Below are 11,931 nucleotides of genomic sequence, written 5' to 3' on the forward strand. Positions count from 1 at the left end.
TCAGTGGTGCTCAACCTTCCTGACCCTTTAAATACAGTCCCTCATGTTGGTGACCCCCAACCATAAAATTATTTTCGTTGCTACTTCATAACTGTAATTTTGCTAGTGTTAGGAATTGTAGTGTAAATATCTGATATGCAGGATGGTCTTAGGCGACCCCGGTGAAAGGGTCGTTCGACCGCCAAAGGGGTCGCGACCCACAGGTTGAAACCCACTATTTAAGTAGATCATAAATGACAGGACAGCAGGGCAGCCTGTCTAATGGAATGCTCACCTCCCACCCAGCTTCCACCTGCTCTTTGGCTGCCAAAGGCCCATATCAGAGACAGGTATTTTTTTAAAAAAACATATTTTTATTGATTTCAGAGAGAGGAAGGGAGAGGGAGAGAGAAAGAGAGATCAAAGATGTAAGGGAATCATTGATTAGCTGCCTCCTGCGTGCCCTCTACTGGGGATCGAGCCTGCAATCCAGGTATGTGCCCTTGATCGGAATCGAACCCGGCACCCTTTGTCTGCAGGTCAACGCTCTATCCACTGAGCCAAACTGGGTAGGGGTGTTTTTCTTCCTATATGCACTGAAGCAGAAATACAAATTTATTTGGGATGTCCATGCAATAGATGGGTGATTCTAAAATTAAAGAGAACAATGTAGGTTTGATGAGGTTGCTCCTTCATTCCAAAGGAGATTATATACTTGTCTTTCTCAAATGTCTGCCTCAGCCCTATTATAGCACAATTTGGTATAAAATTCCTCCCACTCAGTAGCAAATTCTATTGTAGTTTGAATGAAGGATGTTTTTCACACCTGCGTGTTTTTGGGACGATGTTGATAACAATAATAACTTCCCTTAAAATAAGCTCATAATCAGTAAAAAAATTCCAGGTTTGTCAGCCTCTAAAATTAATGTTTATTTTAATTTTTATTCATTTCAGAGATAAAGGGAGAGAGAGAAAGAGAGAGAGAGAGAGAGAGAGAGAGAGAGAGACATCAATTATGAGAGAGAATCACTGATTGGCTGCCTCCTGCCCACCCCACACTGGGGATCGAGACCGCTATCTGGGCATGTACCCTGACCAGGAATCAAACCTGGTCATAGGTCAGTGCTCATTCACTGAGCCACACCGGCTGGGCTAAAGTTAATGTTTTAAAATACCTGCTGAATCCATACTTAGTCTTTTTTATTGAGGTAAACTATACACACCATAAAATTTACTATTTTAACCATTTTTAAATATGTACAGTTCAGTGGCATTGAGTTCATTCCCTTTATTGTTGAAACCATCACCACCCACCATCTCCAGAACTTTTTCATCCTCCAAACGGAAACTCTGTACCTATTAAACACTAAACCCTTACTCCCTGCCCAGGCAGGGTTTAGTCTTGATGTGGAGATAATCTGGTTTCAAAATAGTAAAGGTACATACTCTATGTGAGTCCTAAGAGCATGCTTATTTGGCTAATTGAGCTACAAAGAAAACAAAGTTATGCTCTTTTTAAATGCAAAAGTTTTGGTCTAGGTAATTCTATAAGTAATTTTCACAAGGACATTATAATAATTTTTAGAAAATATTTAAAATCTGAAATTTCATGCTTAAGAATGATTACCAAACGATGTTCTAATCAAAATGCAGAAATAATTTACATGGCTTTAGCACTGAACTTTAGTTTTGGTACATTTAGATGAGCATTTCTCAACTCCAACATGATTGGAATGATGGGCCTGGTAATTCATTCCAGGTGGGAGCCTGTCCTATACGTTGTGAAGTAGTTAGCAGCATCCCTGATCTCCACCCACTGGACGTCTGTAGCGTCCTCTAGTGTAACAACCCAAAATGTCTCCAGACCACTCTGTAGTCTGTGTCTATGATGAATTTGCATGCCACCCTTGAGCAGAGCCTAAGCTGATTTTCCTTGAATCATTCCCATTTTAGTATATGTGCTGCCAAAGTGAGCCCTGAACACCAACTTCTTGATAAAAAGCAGCCTGCTCTACTGGCCTTGGATTCAGACAAGCATGAACTTGAATCCTGGCCTGGCCAACCTATTAAATCTGTGAACTAGGACCAACTTCGTAACTTCTCTGACCTTTACTATCCTCACCTCTTAGATGGGCATTTGTTAGGGAGGTTAGATATCGCAGTGTATAAGAAGTGCATAGCTGATAGTAAATGCTCGAGGAACGGTAGCTGCTGGGACCAATGACGCTATTTGAAGGGTGCTCCGAGGAATGTTCTATCCCCTGTAAAATGCCTTCCAGCTTTATATATATATATAATTTATTTTATTGATTTTTTACAGAGGAAGGGAGAGGGAATAGAGAGTTAGAGATATCGATGAGAAAGAAACGTCGATCAGCTGATCAGCTGCCTCCTGCACACTCCCTACTGGGACTGTGCCCACAACCAAGGTACATGACCTTGACCAGAATCGAACCTGGGATCCTTCAGTCCGCAGGCCGGAGCTCTATCCACTGAACCAAACCGATTAGGGCCCAGCTTTATATTTTTACTGTGCCAACATGTTGAGAACATTATAGAGCCAGTTTCACCCTGAAAATGATGCGTTGTTTACCATGAAGGGGCTCTTCTCCCAATGACTCTCGTATCTCTTGCCTTTTAGATGGCCCTGTGACACAGGCAGTGCCTCGGTGTCAGCCCTGGGAGAAAGTGAAGAATTCCAGATGTGTTTGTAAAATGCCCTACGAATGTCGGTAAGCCCTGTCTTCGCTCACTTCTGTTTCATTTTACTCAAGATTAAGAGAATGATTTCTTGGATGCTGGTCTCTGTTCGGTGGAAGGTGCTGCTTCCCAAGGGCTAAGGCTCTGCGCTTTGTCACCTGTCCATCCGCTGCCTGTTACTTGCCTGGCAAGTGTCACCTGGGCTGACAACGGGGGCATCAGCAGTGCTCTCACCTGGCTAGCGAGGCCGAAGGACTACTTGTTCTCTCTATAAAGTGGTGCAAAACGACAAAGTGTCACCTGAGCATTTCAAATTTGAGAGGATTAGGACTGAAATCCTCCTGAGACATAACCTCTCCAAGCAATGCCGACAGGGAAAAAAGTAGCTGCTTTTCTGATTCTGGAAATGTCTGTCTCTAGATTGCTTTATAAGGTGCCACCTAACTGGCCCTAGCTGGTTTGGCTCAGTGGGTAGAGAGTTGGCCTGTGGACCAAAGGGCCCCAGGTTCAATTCCAGTCAAGGGCAGGTACCTCAGTTGTAGGCTCCTCCCTGGCCTGGGCCATTGTCAGGGCTTGTGCAGAAGGCAACCAATCGATGTGTTTCTCTCACATCAATGTTTCTCTCTGTCTTTCCCTCTCTCTTTCATTCTCCCTAAAAATCAATGGAAAAATACCCTTGGGTGAGGATTAACAAAACAAAAGATGCCAGCCACCTGGAAACCAGCCCATTGTAGGAGGAGACCTGAAGGAGTTGCTAGATGTCTGTGCCATGGTCCTAGTCAGGTTCAGATGGCAGGATTGGATGAGGACAGAGGGGGTTTACTTTGATTCACTGTCATCTCTTTCCAAATGAACTGAAGTGTGGGAGAGGAAAGGACACTGCAAGCCACAGGGCAGGGTCCTCATGGGTCACAACTCGGGTGTATCTCCATGCCCAAGCCTGGAGGATCAAGAGAGGAGCATTTAGGAAAACCTAGAGACAGAGGGAGGTGTGGAGATGGCAGCTGAGAAAAGACCTCAGAAATTCCCCAGGAGGGAGCCAGGGAATCTGCACTCTCTTCCCCTTCCAGTCTCCTGCCATCGCTCCCCATCGATGAAATGCCCTCAAAGCTAGAGGACAAGGAAGTCTGTGGATGTGTCTTACCCGTCAGTCCTCCGGGCAGCGTGGAGAAGAGAGAGAGTGACTCAGAAGAGGCACGTGGGAGATATCCAGGCCCCGGACTTACTCAGAACACACATTTACTGGCCACTTACGTGGCTTTCAGTTATTATCACCATCCATGTGTACATCCAACTCCACGAACACCTACAGTGGGTAGTGTGGTCATGGTGGCACCTTACAGGAAGGAACTTCTCCCGTGAAGGAGAGAACGCAGTGAAATAGTGTGAATGGCAACGGTGCTTGGGCCCCGGATATTCTGAGGGGGCTGTTATTTTCTATTCATCATTGTTTACTTTGATTCACTTTCATCATCTTTCCAAATTCTCCGATTCATTCCTTTATCAGCAGCCTGCTCTTTATAGAGGTGGTGTGCGGGAGATTACATATCAGATCCTGACACAAGGTGGCCTTGCAGAGTCTCCGCCTCTGAAGCTGCTCTGAGTAGTTCTATTTAAAGAGTCTAAAGACAGATAAAGGAGATACACCAGGATTTGTTTTCCTGGTGCAAACAACTCCAGGTCAACTTACTACTTGGTCAGAGAAGAAGATATTAAAACTAATGTATATACAAGTGAAGATAGACTTGGTCTGCTCTACAAAAATGCGTTGCTGTGCCAGGTTTCACTACAGTAAAGCCTTCCTTACCCATTAACACTCAGATATGCACTTGTTTATTATTTATTTATTATTGTTTAAAATCCTCACCTGAGCATATGTTCATTTATTTTATTTTTTTAAATTGATTTCAGAGAGGAAGGGAGAGGGAGAGAGAGAAACATCAATTATGAGAGAGAATCATGGATTGGCTGCCTCCTTGCACACCCCCCACTGGGGATCGAGCCCGCAACCCGGGCATGTGCCCTTGGCTGGAATCGAACCCAGGACCCCTCAGCCCACAGGCCGACGCTCAGTCCACTGAGCCACACCAGCTAGGGCTATTTTTTATTTCTTTAAATACATTTTTATTGATTTCAGAGAGAAAGGGAGCTGGAGAGGGAGGTAGAAACATCAGCGATGAGAGAAAATCACTGATTGGCTGCCTCCTGCATGCCCCACACTGGGGATTGAACCCACAATCTGGGCATGTGCCCTGACTGGGAATCGAACCGTGATTTCCTGGTTCATAGGTCAATGCTCAACTACTGTGCCATGCCGGCCGGGTGAGGTGTGCTTGTTTATATTTCTCCCAAGTTGGGTCTCATCATTTTGACACCAATGCTTAAGAAAAAATAACACTTATGGAAAGGTTTCTAAAGTATTTTGTAAACATAGACACCAGCAATTAGCGATGAAGCAGTTTCATCTTCTCGGAGGCTTCGGTCATGGGCTGTGAACTGTGAATGGGACTCTCAGGGCCTTGGGGCTGGGAGAGTGTGAGTGCTCTGCAGCCGGTGGTCCAGTCCCGCCAGAGCCTCTGGGGCTGGATCTTGGTGTGCTCTCTGTCCCTCCCTGCGGTCAGTCCCCCTGCTGTCCCAGCAGAGCTGCCTTCTCTTCTCATCTGCTGTCTCTGCTGTGATCTAGATGAAACTAGATCCAGACTAGCTATCTAAGCTTCTAGAAGTTCTGAGCAAATAGAGAGCAAAATATGTTCATTGAGAAAGGAAGGGGGTGTGAGTTTCCCTTCCATCTCTTTGCTGTGGGTGATGACACCCGAGACCCTGAGCTCAGAACCTCACCTGCCACTTCTCACCCTCCGCTTTTAAGAATGAAAAGCTGGTAAATAATGTGATTTAAAAAAATTCGTTTCAGGTCCTCCTTGGGTGTATGTGCTCGGGACGAGAAAAACCAAAGGATACTGCCTCTGACGGTCTGCAAGGTGCATGCCCTCCAATGTCAGGGTAAAAACTTCTCCCTGATGGGCTCAGAGAGCTGTGCTCCCCCGGCCTCCGCCAGGAAGGCGTGCGGCGCGTGTCCACTGTGGGAGAAATGCGACGGTGAGGGCATTTCTCCTTTGTTTCTTTTCTTTTTAAGAATATGGTGCTTCACGAATTTGGTATACGCTGCTGAAGTGAGAACAGCAAGGGGAAGTTCTGATTTGGAACTGTAAACATGCTAAAGCGATAGTGCTGAGGTTTTAGAAAATGTGGTTTTCTAGCCTAGCAGCAGATCCGAGAGGACCCCCGAGGATGTCAACGACTCAGACTGGTCTGAGAGCAAACCACTCGCCTGCACTGGCTCCCTGGGAAGCGGGTTGGGTCAAGTACCTGGAGGCCAAGAACCCTTCCCAATGGTCTGCATGTCCTCCCAGGCCTCCCTGAGTCCCATTCTGCCTTCATGCTTTTTGCTCTGTCCCTGTATTATCCACCTTATGTACCTGGAGTTTGGGCTTTGCCAGGAGAGAAGAGCTAGAGCAGAGTAGCCCTTCCCCTCCCTCTCCCCCCAGCCCTGCCTCCATGCAGCCAGGCACCTTGCAGAGTGAACTCTAGGGGTGCTATACCCAATGCTGCAGCTAGGTGGCCTGTGGCAAGGGCTCAGCCCTGAGCTTTTTGTGCCAGGGGGTCCTCCTGGGCCATTGCAAGTCCCACTGAGCCCTATGGTGCTGGGCGGGCAGGGAGCCTTCTCCATCCCTCAGAGGCACGTCTGGATCAGGTGCTGAGAGCTGAACTGAATCTGGCCAGTTCCCTCTCCATTTTGAGCAAGAAGCTGGTGGGATCCACGGTCCAGGCTGCTCTTAAGCTCTGGACGTGGTATCAGTGTAGGACCTTCAGGGTCCAGGGCTGGGTCAGCATCTGCAGTGCTGACATCTGCCTCAGAGCTCACCCATGACCTTCCATGAATGGCCTCTCATTGTGCTTTCCCCAGCCCCAGGGTCCACTCCGGCATAAGAGCCACACGACCCTATCTAGTGTCTCGTGATGCTGTTGGCTTCTAGGGATAATCCGGGCCAACAGGCTATCCCTGCGACAAACAGCCAGCAAGGCCACTGGTCTCTCCTAGGCCCAGCTGAGTCCAGGTGCCTTCAAACACCTCGTGGTCTTTCAGGTCCCTGGTCACTTCTCTCGTGGGCCATTTCCTGAAGGAAATATGCCTTCTTATCCCAGCCTGCCTGGTGAGTGTCCAGTCCATTCTAGAGGTCACTGGATGGCCCTCCAGGCAGAGGAGACACGGATGCAGGGCCCCAGCCTTGAGGTCATTGCATATGCTACATAGTGTGCATGTCCCGTGTTCTGCATAGAGACAGAGCCTGTCATGATCCAATCCACTGACGAGGGTTCAGGGAGGACTGAGAGGAGAAGTGGGGTGCTGGTCCAGGGCGGAGGTGGGTGGGGGCTCAGGAAGAGGTGAGGCTGGGAAGCAGAACCTGGCGTCGGGTATAGCTGTTTTGATGGCACAGACTCGCCCCACACCCTCTTGCTGGGTGGCGCTCTGGCTTCTTGTCAGCTGGGAAGGCCCTCGCAGAGCACGGCTCCCTCCAGGCCTGCTAGCTGCCTCTTCCCCTCTGTAGCTGCGCTGGGGAGGGCATAGGTGTACTTACTGTGTTGAACTATTTTTAACATCTTGTGACTTCATGCTAGAAATTCTGTATTGTGTCTAAAACCTTTTTGTAGAAACATAAGTACATCTGTGTGTCTCAATTTCATAAAAAAATAGCCTCATAAAAATAACTATTTATAAAAACAGAAATTTTATATCACTTCTTAAAAGGAAGTCTGACTTGCCACTAAGTATAGGTAACTATCAAACTATGTATAACGAAACAACATGAGGTCGTAGAGTCTTGCCAGTGGCGCTGGGAGCTTGAGGGAGGCTGTTTCTTTGGGAAAAGGAGTTTAGTGTTAAAGACCCACAGTGCCACGCTGACACTTTCTCCTGGAAGGAATCGAGAAGTTGTGATTCAGTATTTTTAGTGCTATGTCCAAGAGGCACTTACAGTGACCTTGACCATGACCACTGGCATAGCCTGGCTTGGCACGGTTTCAGCTGTACCACCAAGGGGGGAGGGTTGGGTCCCTGTCCTCAGCTTCCCCAACTGTAAGTATGGGAGCTGGACTGTGGGATCTGTAAGGTGTCAGCCAGTCGGGGTACACAGCACAGACAATGACATTTGTAACTCTAGCCATGTCTGGGTCATTTTGGATTTGGCAGTCACCATGGTTGGCTGGCTGACCTTGTCACTCTCCTCTGGAGACGCCTGGCTGGTGTAGTCCAGCCTTGACACTTGGAGCGCTCAGAGTCCCCTGCACAGCCTGTGTCTGCTTTGTGTGGGGGATATGCGGCCTTTGGTGCTGCATGCTCTCTCTCTCAACGCCAGTTGAATTCTTTGGTTCTTTGTCTCTGTTTGACCCTTGCCACCCAGATCTTTGCTGAGGTCTCCTCATTTGGTTGGGGAGCTTGAAGGTCCTACTCAGGTTCTGATTCCCCTGCACGGCCCCCTGGACTAGGACAGAGCTGGACAGCTCTTGCCTTGGGAGAATTGCCTACGTGCTCCAGATAGTAACCGCAAGCTTGGCACCGGTTTCCAAACCTGCCTATGCTGAGCGGAGCAAATTGCCTGGCTTTCCTGGTCCTATGCCAGGGGGTGGTGGGTTCCATTGCTGGGAGCAGGAGCTCCCATGGGTCGCTAACCACCACAGGGAGGGCACGCCCCGACTCGCCATCGCCACGATGTGCCCATGGGCCCGTCTTCCTTCTTTTCCAGCCCAGGGCAGTGCGTGTGAATGCAGAGAAGCCTCGGAGTGCCAGGAGGAAGGCAGCACGGTCTGCGTGGACGTGGACGGCGCCAAGCGGACGATGACCGAGTGCCAGGCCGGTGTCCTGATGTGTCGAGGACAGAGCGTGTCCGTCACCAGCATAGAGCCCTGCGAGGGGGGACCCCAGTAGGTGCCGGGCGGCTGTTGGCTTGCTCGGGATCGGCCACCGCTGTGGCTGCGCTGAGACATCAGCTCACTGAGCACTTCAGACAGCGTCTGTCCGGTGGAGGCGCATTCTGTCTCCATCCCTCCAGGGCCCCCTGCTCCCCTCGGCTCCCCGCCGCCTGCCTAAGCCAACCCCGACTCAAATCCTCGTTCTCCTCTTCCTAAAACATCAGCCGGGATGGAGAATAGCCATGCGCCTCTGCATGTTCTTGGAAAAGTCGCTGACTTCTCTGGGCCTTGACTTTCAATGGGAAAATTAGAGGGTTGCTACCTTCAAGCCTATGATTCTTTCCAGTCTGATTGGCCCCGCCCAGGGGCCCCAACACACTCTGCAAATTGATTAGGAAACAGGAAGATTAGAGAGGCGGGCCTCCCCCAGTGAAACTGAATACAAAGCAGACCTTGAATGGGAAAAGGCAGGTGCAATCTTTGCATCCCAAGAAGCAAACCTGTGCTTCACCCTATTGGCTCATGTAGATTGAAACATGAATTGTCGGTGCCAAACTCAACATGCTCTATGCATGGGCAGCTTCTGCCTTTTTGTCTGAGAACACATACAACTCAGTCTTCTTTGTTGTTTTCTTTGTGTGTGTGTGTTTTTTTGTATGAGTCAAACACAAGACCTGCAATTTGCCCCTCTTGCCCCTTTTCCTTGGTAGGAAGATCAAGTTCATGCCTGTATGGCATGCTTGCATGTTAAAGAGAACAGTTTTCTCTGATGTGGGTACACACCGAGATTTTTCAGGGAGCCATAGAGGTAGATCAATTTGAAACATTGGCATTCAATTTATTCCTTATCAAAACAAAGCAAAAAGAAAATAGCTGTGGGAGATGAAATGAGTGGGCTTAAATGGAATTTAAAATATGTTTTTTTATATGCAAATAATATTTCTGTATTTTTCTGATACTGATAAATACATTGCAACAATGTAAAATGACAATGATTAAAATACTAATTGAAGGTACTATCCTTTGGAAATTTTTGATCTGTATTATGTTTAACTTTAAAGAATATTCCCATGAAGAATGGTTAACGAGTTCTTTTAAAATATACTTTTATTTTTAAGCTACTTTTTGAGGTATGATTGACATATAAAAAGCAGTGCATGCCCAGCTAGTGTGGCTCAGCAGTTGAGCATCGACCCAGGACCAAGAGGTCATCAATTTGATTCCTGATCAGGGCACATGCCTGGCTTTTGGGCTGGGTCCTCAGTGGTGTGTGTGTGTGTGTGTGCAGGAGGCAGCCTATTGATGATTCTCTCTCATCGATGTTTCTCTCTCTCTATCCCTCTCTTTTCCCCCTCTCTCAAAAAAAATCAATAAAAGCATATAAAAAATAAAAATCTGTCCATGTTTAATGAATACCACAACTTGATGACTTTGAGGAGAAGCATACTCCCATTGAGTCCATAAATATATCCATCAATTCCCAAAGTCTCCTCCTACTCCCATTATTATTATTGTAGGAAGGCAATATAAGATCTTCCTTTTTAGAAAAATTTAAGCATCCATTACAGTATTGTTAGCCAGCGGCACTATATCTTGCACATGGCTACAGCTATGCTGTAGAGTGGGTCTCTAGAACTCAATCATCTTACATAACTGACACTTGCTACCCTTGACCATCATTTCCCCATTTGTCCCTCTGAGCTCCTCGCAACCACCATTGTAACTTCTGCTTCTATCAACTCGATTATTTTAGATTCCACATGTAAGTAAGATAACACAGGGTTTTATCCTCCTTCTCCTTCTCCTTCTCCTTCTCCTTCTTCTCCTTCTCCTTCTCCTTCTCCTCCTTCTCCCCCTCCTCCTCCTTGTTCTCCTCCTCCTCCCCCTCCTCCTCCTTCTTCTCCTCATTCCCCCCTCCTCCTTCTCCTCTTCCTCCTCTTTCTTCTTTTTCTTTACTTCTTCTTCTTTTGATTTAAAAGAATAGGTTATTGATTTTCAGAGAGAGAGGAAGGGAGAGGGGAACAATGTTGCAATGAACAGGAGGGTGCAGGTATCTCTTCAAGATCCCGAATTCAATTCCTTTGAATATACACCCACAAGTGGGGGGTTGCTGGATCATATGGTAGTTTTACCTATAACTTTTTGAGGAACCTCCATACAGTATTCCACAATGGCTGTACCCAGGTCTCACCTAGGTCCAGCTTTGTATACCAAATAGTCCTTGAGTGACAACTCAGATATAATATATGCAAGTTATGGGGAGGTAGGTTTACATTGATTGAAAACAATAATTACAGAAATGTTTAATTGAGTCCAACTACATTTGTTAGAGTTTATTATGAAGTTAATTTCTGCCCTGGATCGGGGGATAGATTTGAAAATGCCAGACCCAGGTGTAGATCTCAAAACAAAGAGTTGAACAAGTCCTTTATTTGGTAGAAGAGAGATCAGTATTTTTCCAGTAATTTCTCCTCTTGCCTTAAGCTAACTTGGAGTTAGGTGTCTACTACTTCTGCTCCCCCACCCCTTTCCTAATTGAGGCAGAAGACGTGGTTGGCACTGTCAAATGCTACAGGAGAAAGAGGCCTGTAAAGAGGAACTAGCAGATTTGACAGCTGAAGTTTGAGAAAGATGTTTCGCAGAGTTAGTGAAGGAGAAGGAAGGGATTAATGAGCAGTTAGAGAAGGAGGGGAGCAGTGAATGAGGTTGTAGTGAAATGCTGTCTTGAAATATGTAATTTCATGCCTTTTTTCCCCCCTGAACATTCCTATATTTGACCTTTCCTCTAGTTAGAGACATTCACAATCTATAATAATAAAAGCATCACATGCTAATTAGACCAAATGTCCTTCTGGATGACCTCTGGATGAAGCTGGAGCTGCAAGGGTAGCCCGGGTCCCAGGTGCCAGAGGGAAGCCAGTGCCGGCAGTTGGGGGAAGGAAGGCCTACTCTTGCACGAATTGTATGCATCGGGCCTCTAGTTGTCTATAAGAGAATTAGGTTTGAGTCAGTGGGTCTGCAAGGAGAAAGTAACTTACAATGTTAAATCTTTAAAAATATTTGAGATTTCCAAAATAAAGTCTCAAATAGCTAAAGAGAGGGCTTTGAGGGAAGCTGGAAGGACTATTTATGCCATTAAAACTGATCGCAAAGAAAATAGAGGGAAGACTCATGTAATATTTAAGCAATAAATTAAAAAAAAAAAACTAGAGGGAGTGTGATAATTTTCTTGCCTGCCCTTCCCTCTGCCTCAAGCCAGGTGAGGGCCATCTGGATGAGGATGGG

At 46.8% G+C, this 11,931-nt stretch overlaps 1 protein-coding gene across 1 annotated transcript in view; it reads left to right on the forward strand.

The window, feature by feature from the left end:
• The window catches only part of C7 (complement component 7), a 47,170-nt gene extending 37,508 nt beyond the window's left edge, over nucleotides 1-9,662 (forward strand). Inside the window, exons 16-18 of the mRNA XM_006774551.2 lie at nucleotides 2,621-2,711; nucleotides 5,591-5,775; nucleotides 8,481-9,662. Coding sequence (XP_006774614.1) covers nucleotides 2,621-2,711; nucleotides 5,591-5,775; nucleotides 8,481-8,662 — 458 coding nt within the window. The 3' untranslated portion in view covers nucleotides 8,663-9,662. The remainder of the gene's footprint in view (nucleotides 1-2,620; nucleotides 2,712-5,590; nucleotides 5,776-8,480) is intronic.
• Nucleotides 9,663-11,931: the final 2,269 nt, after the last annotated feature.

This window comes from Myotis davidii, unplaced genomic scaffold (genome assembly GCF_000327345.1).
Source record: "Myotis davidii unplaced genomic scaffold, ASM32734v1 scaffold348, whole genome shotgun sequence".
NCBI lineage: Eukaryota > Metazoa > Chordata > Mammalia > Chiroptera > Vespertilionidae > Myotis > Myotis davidii.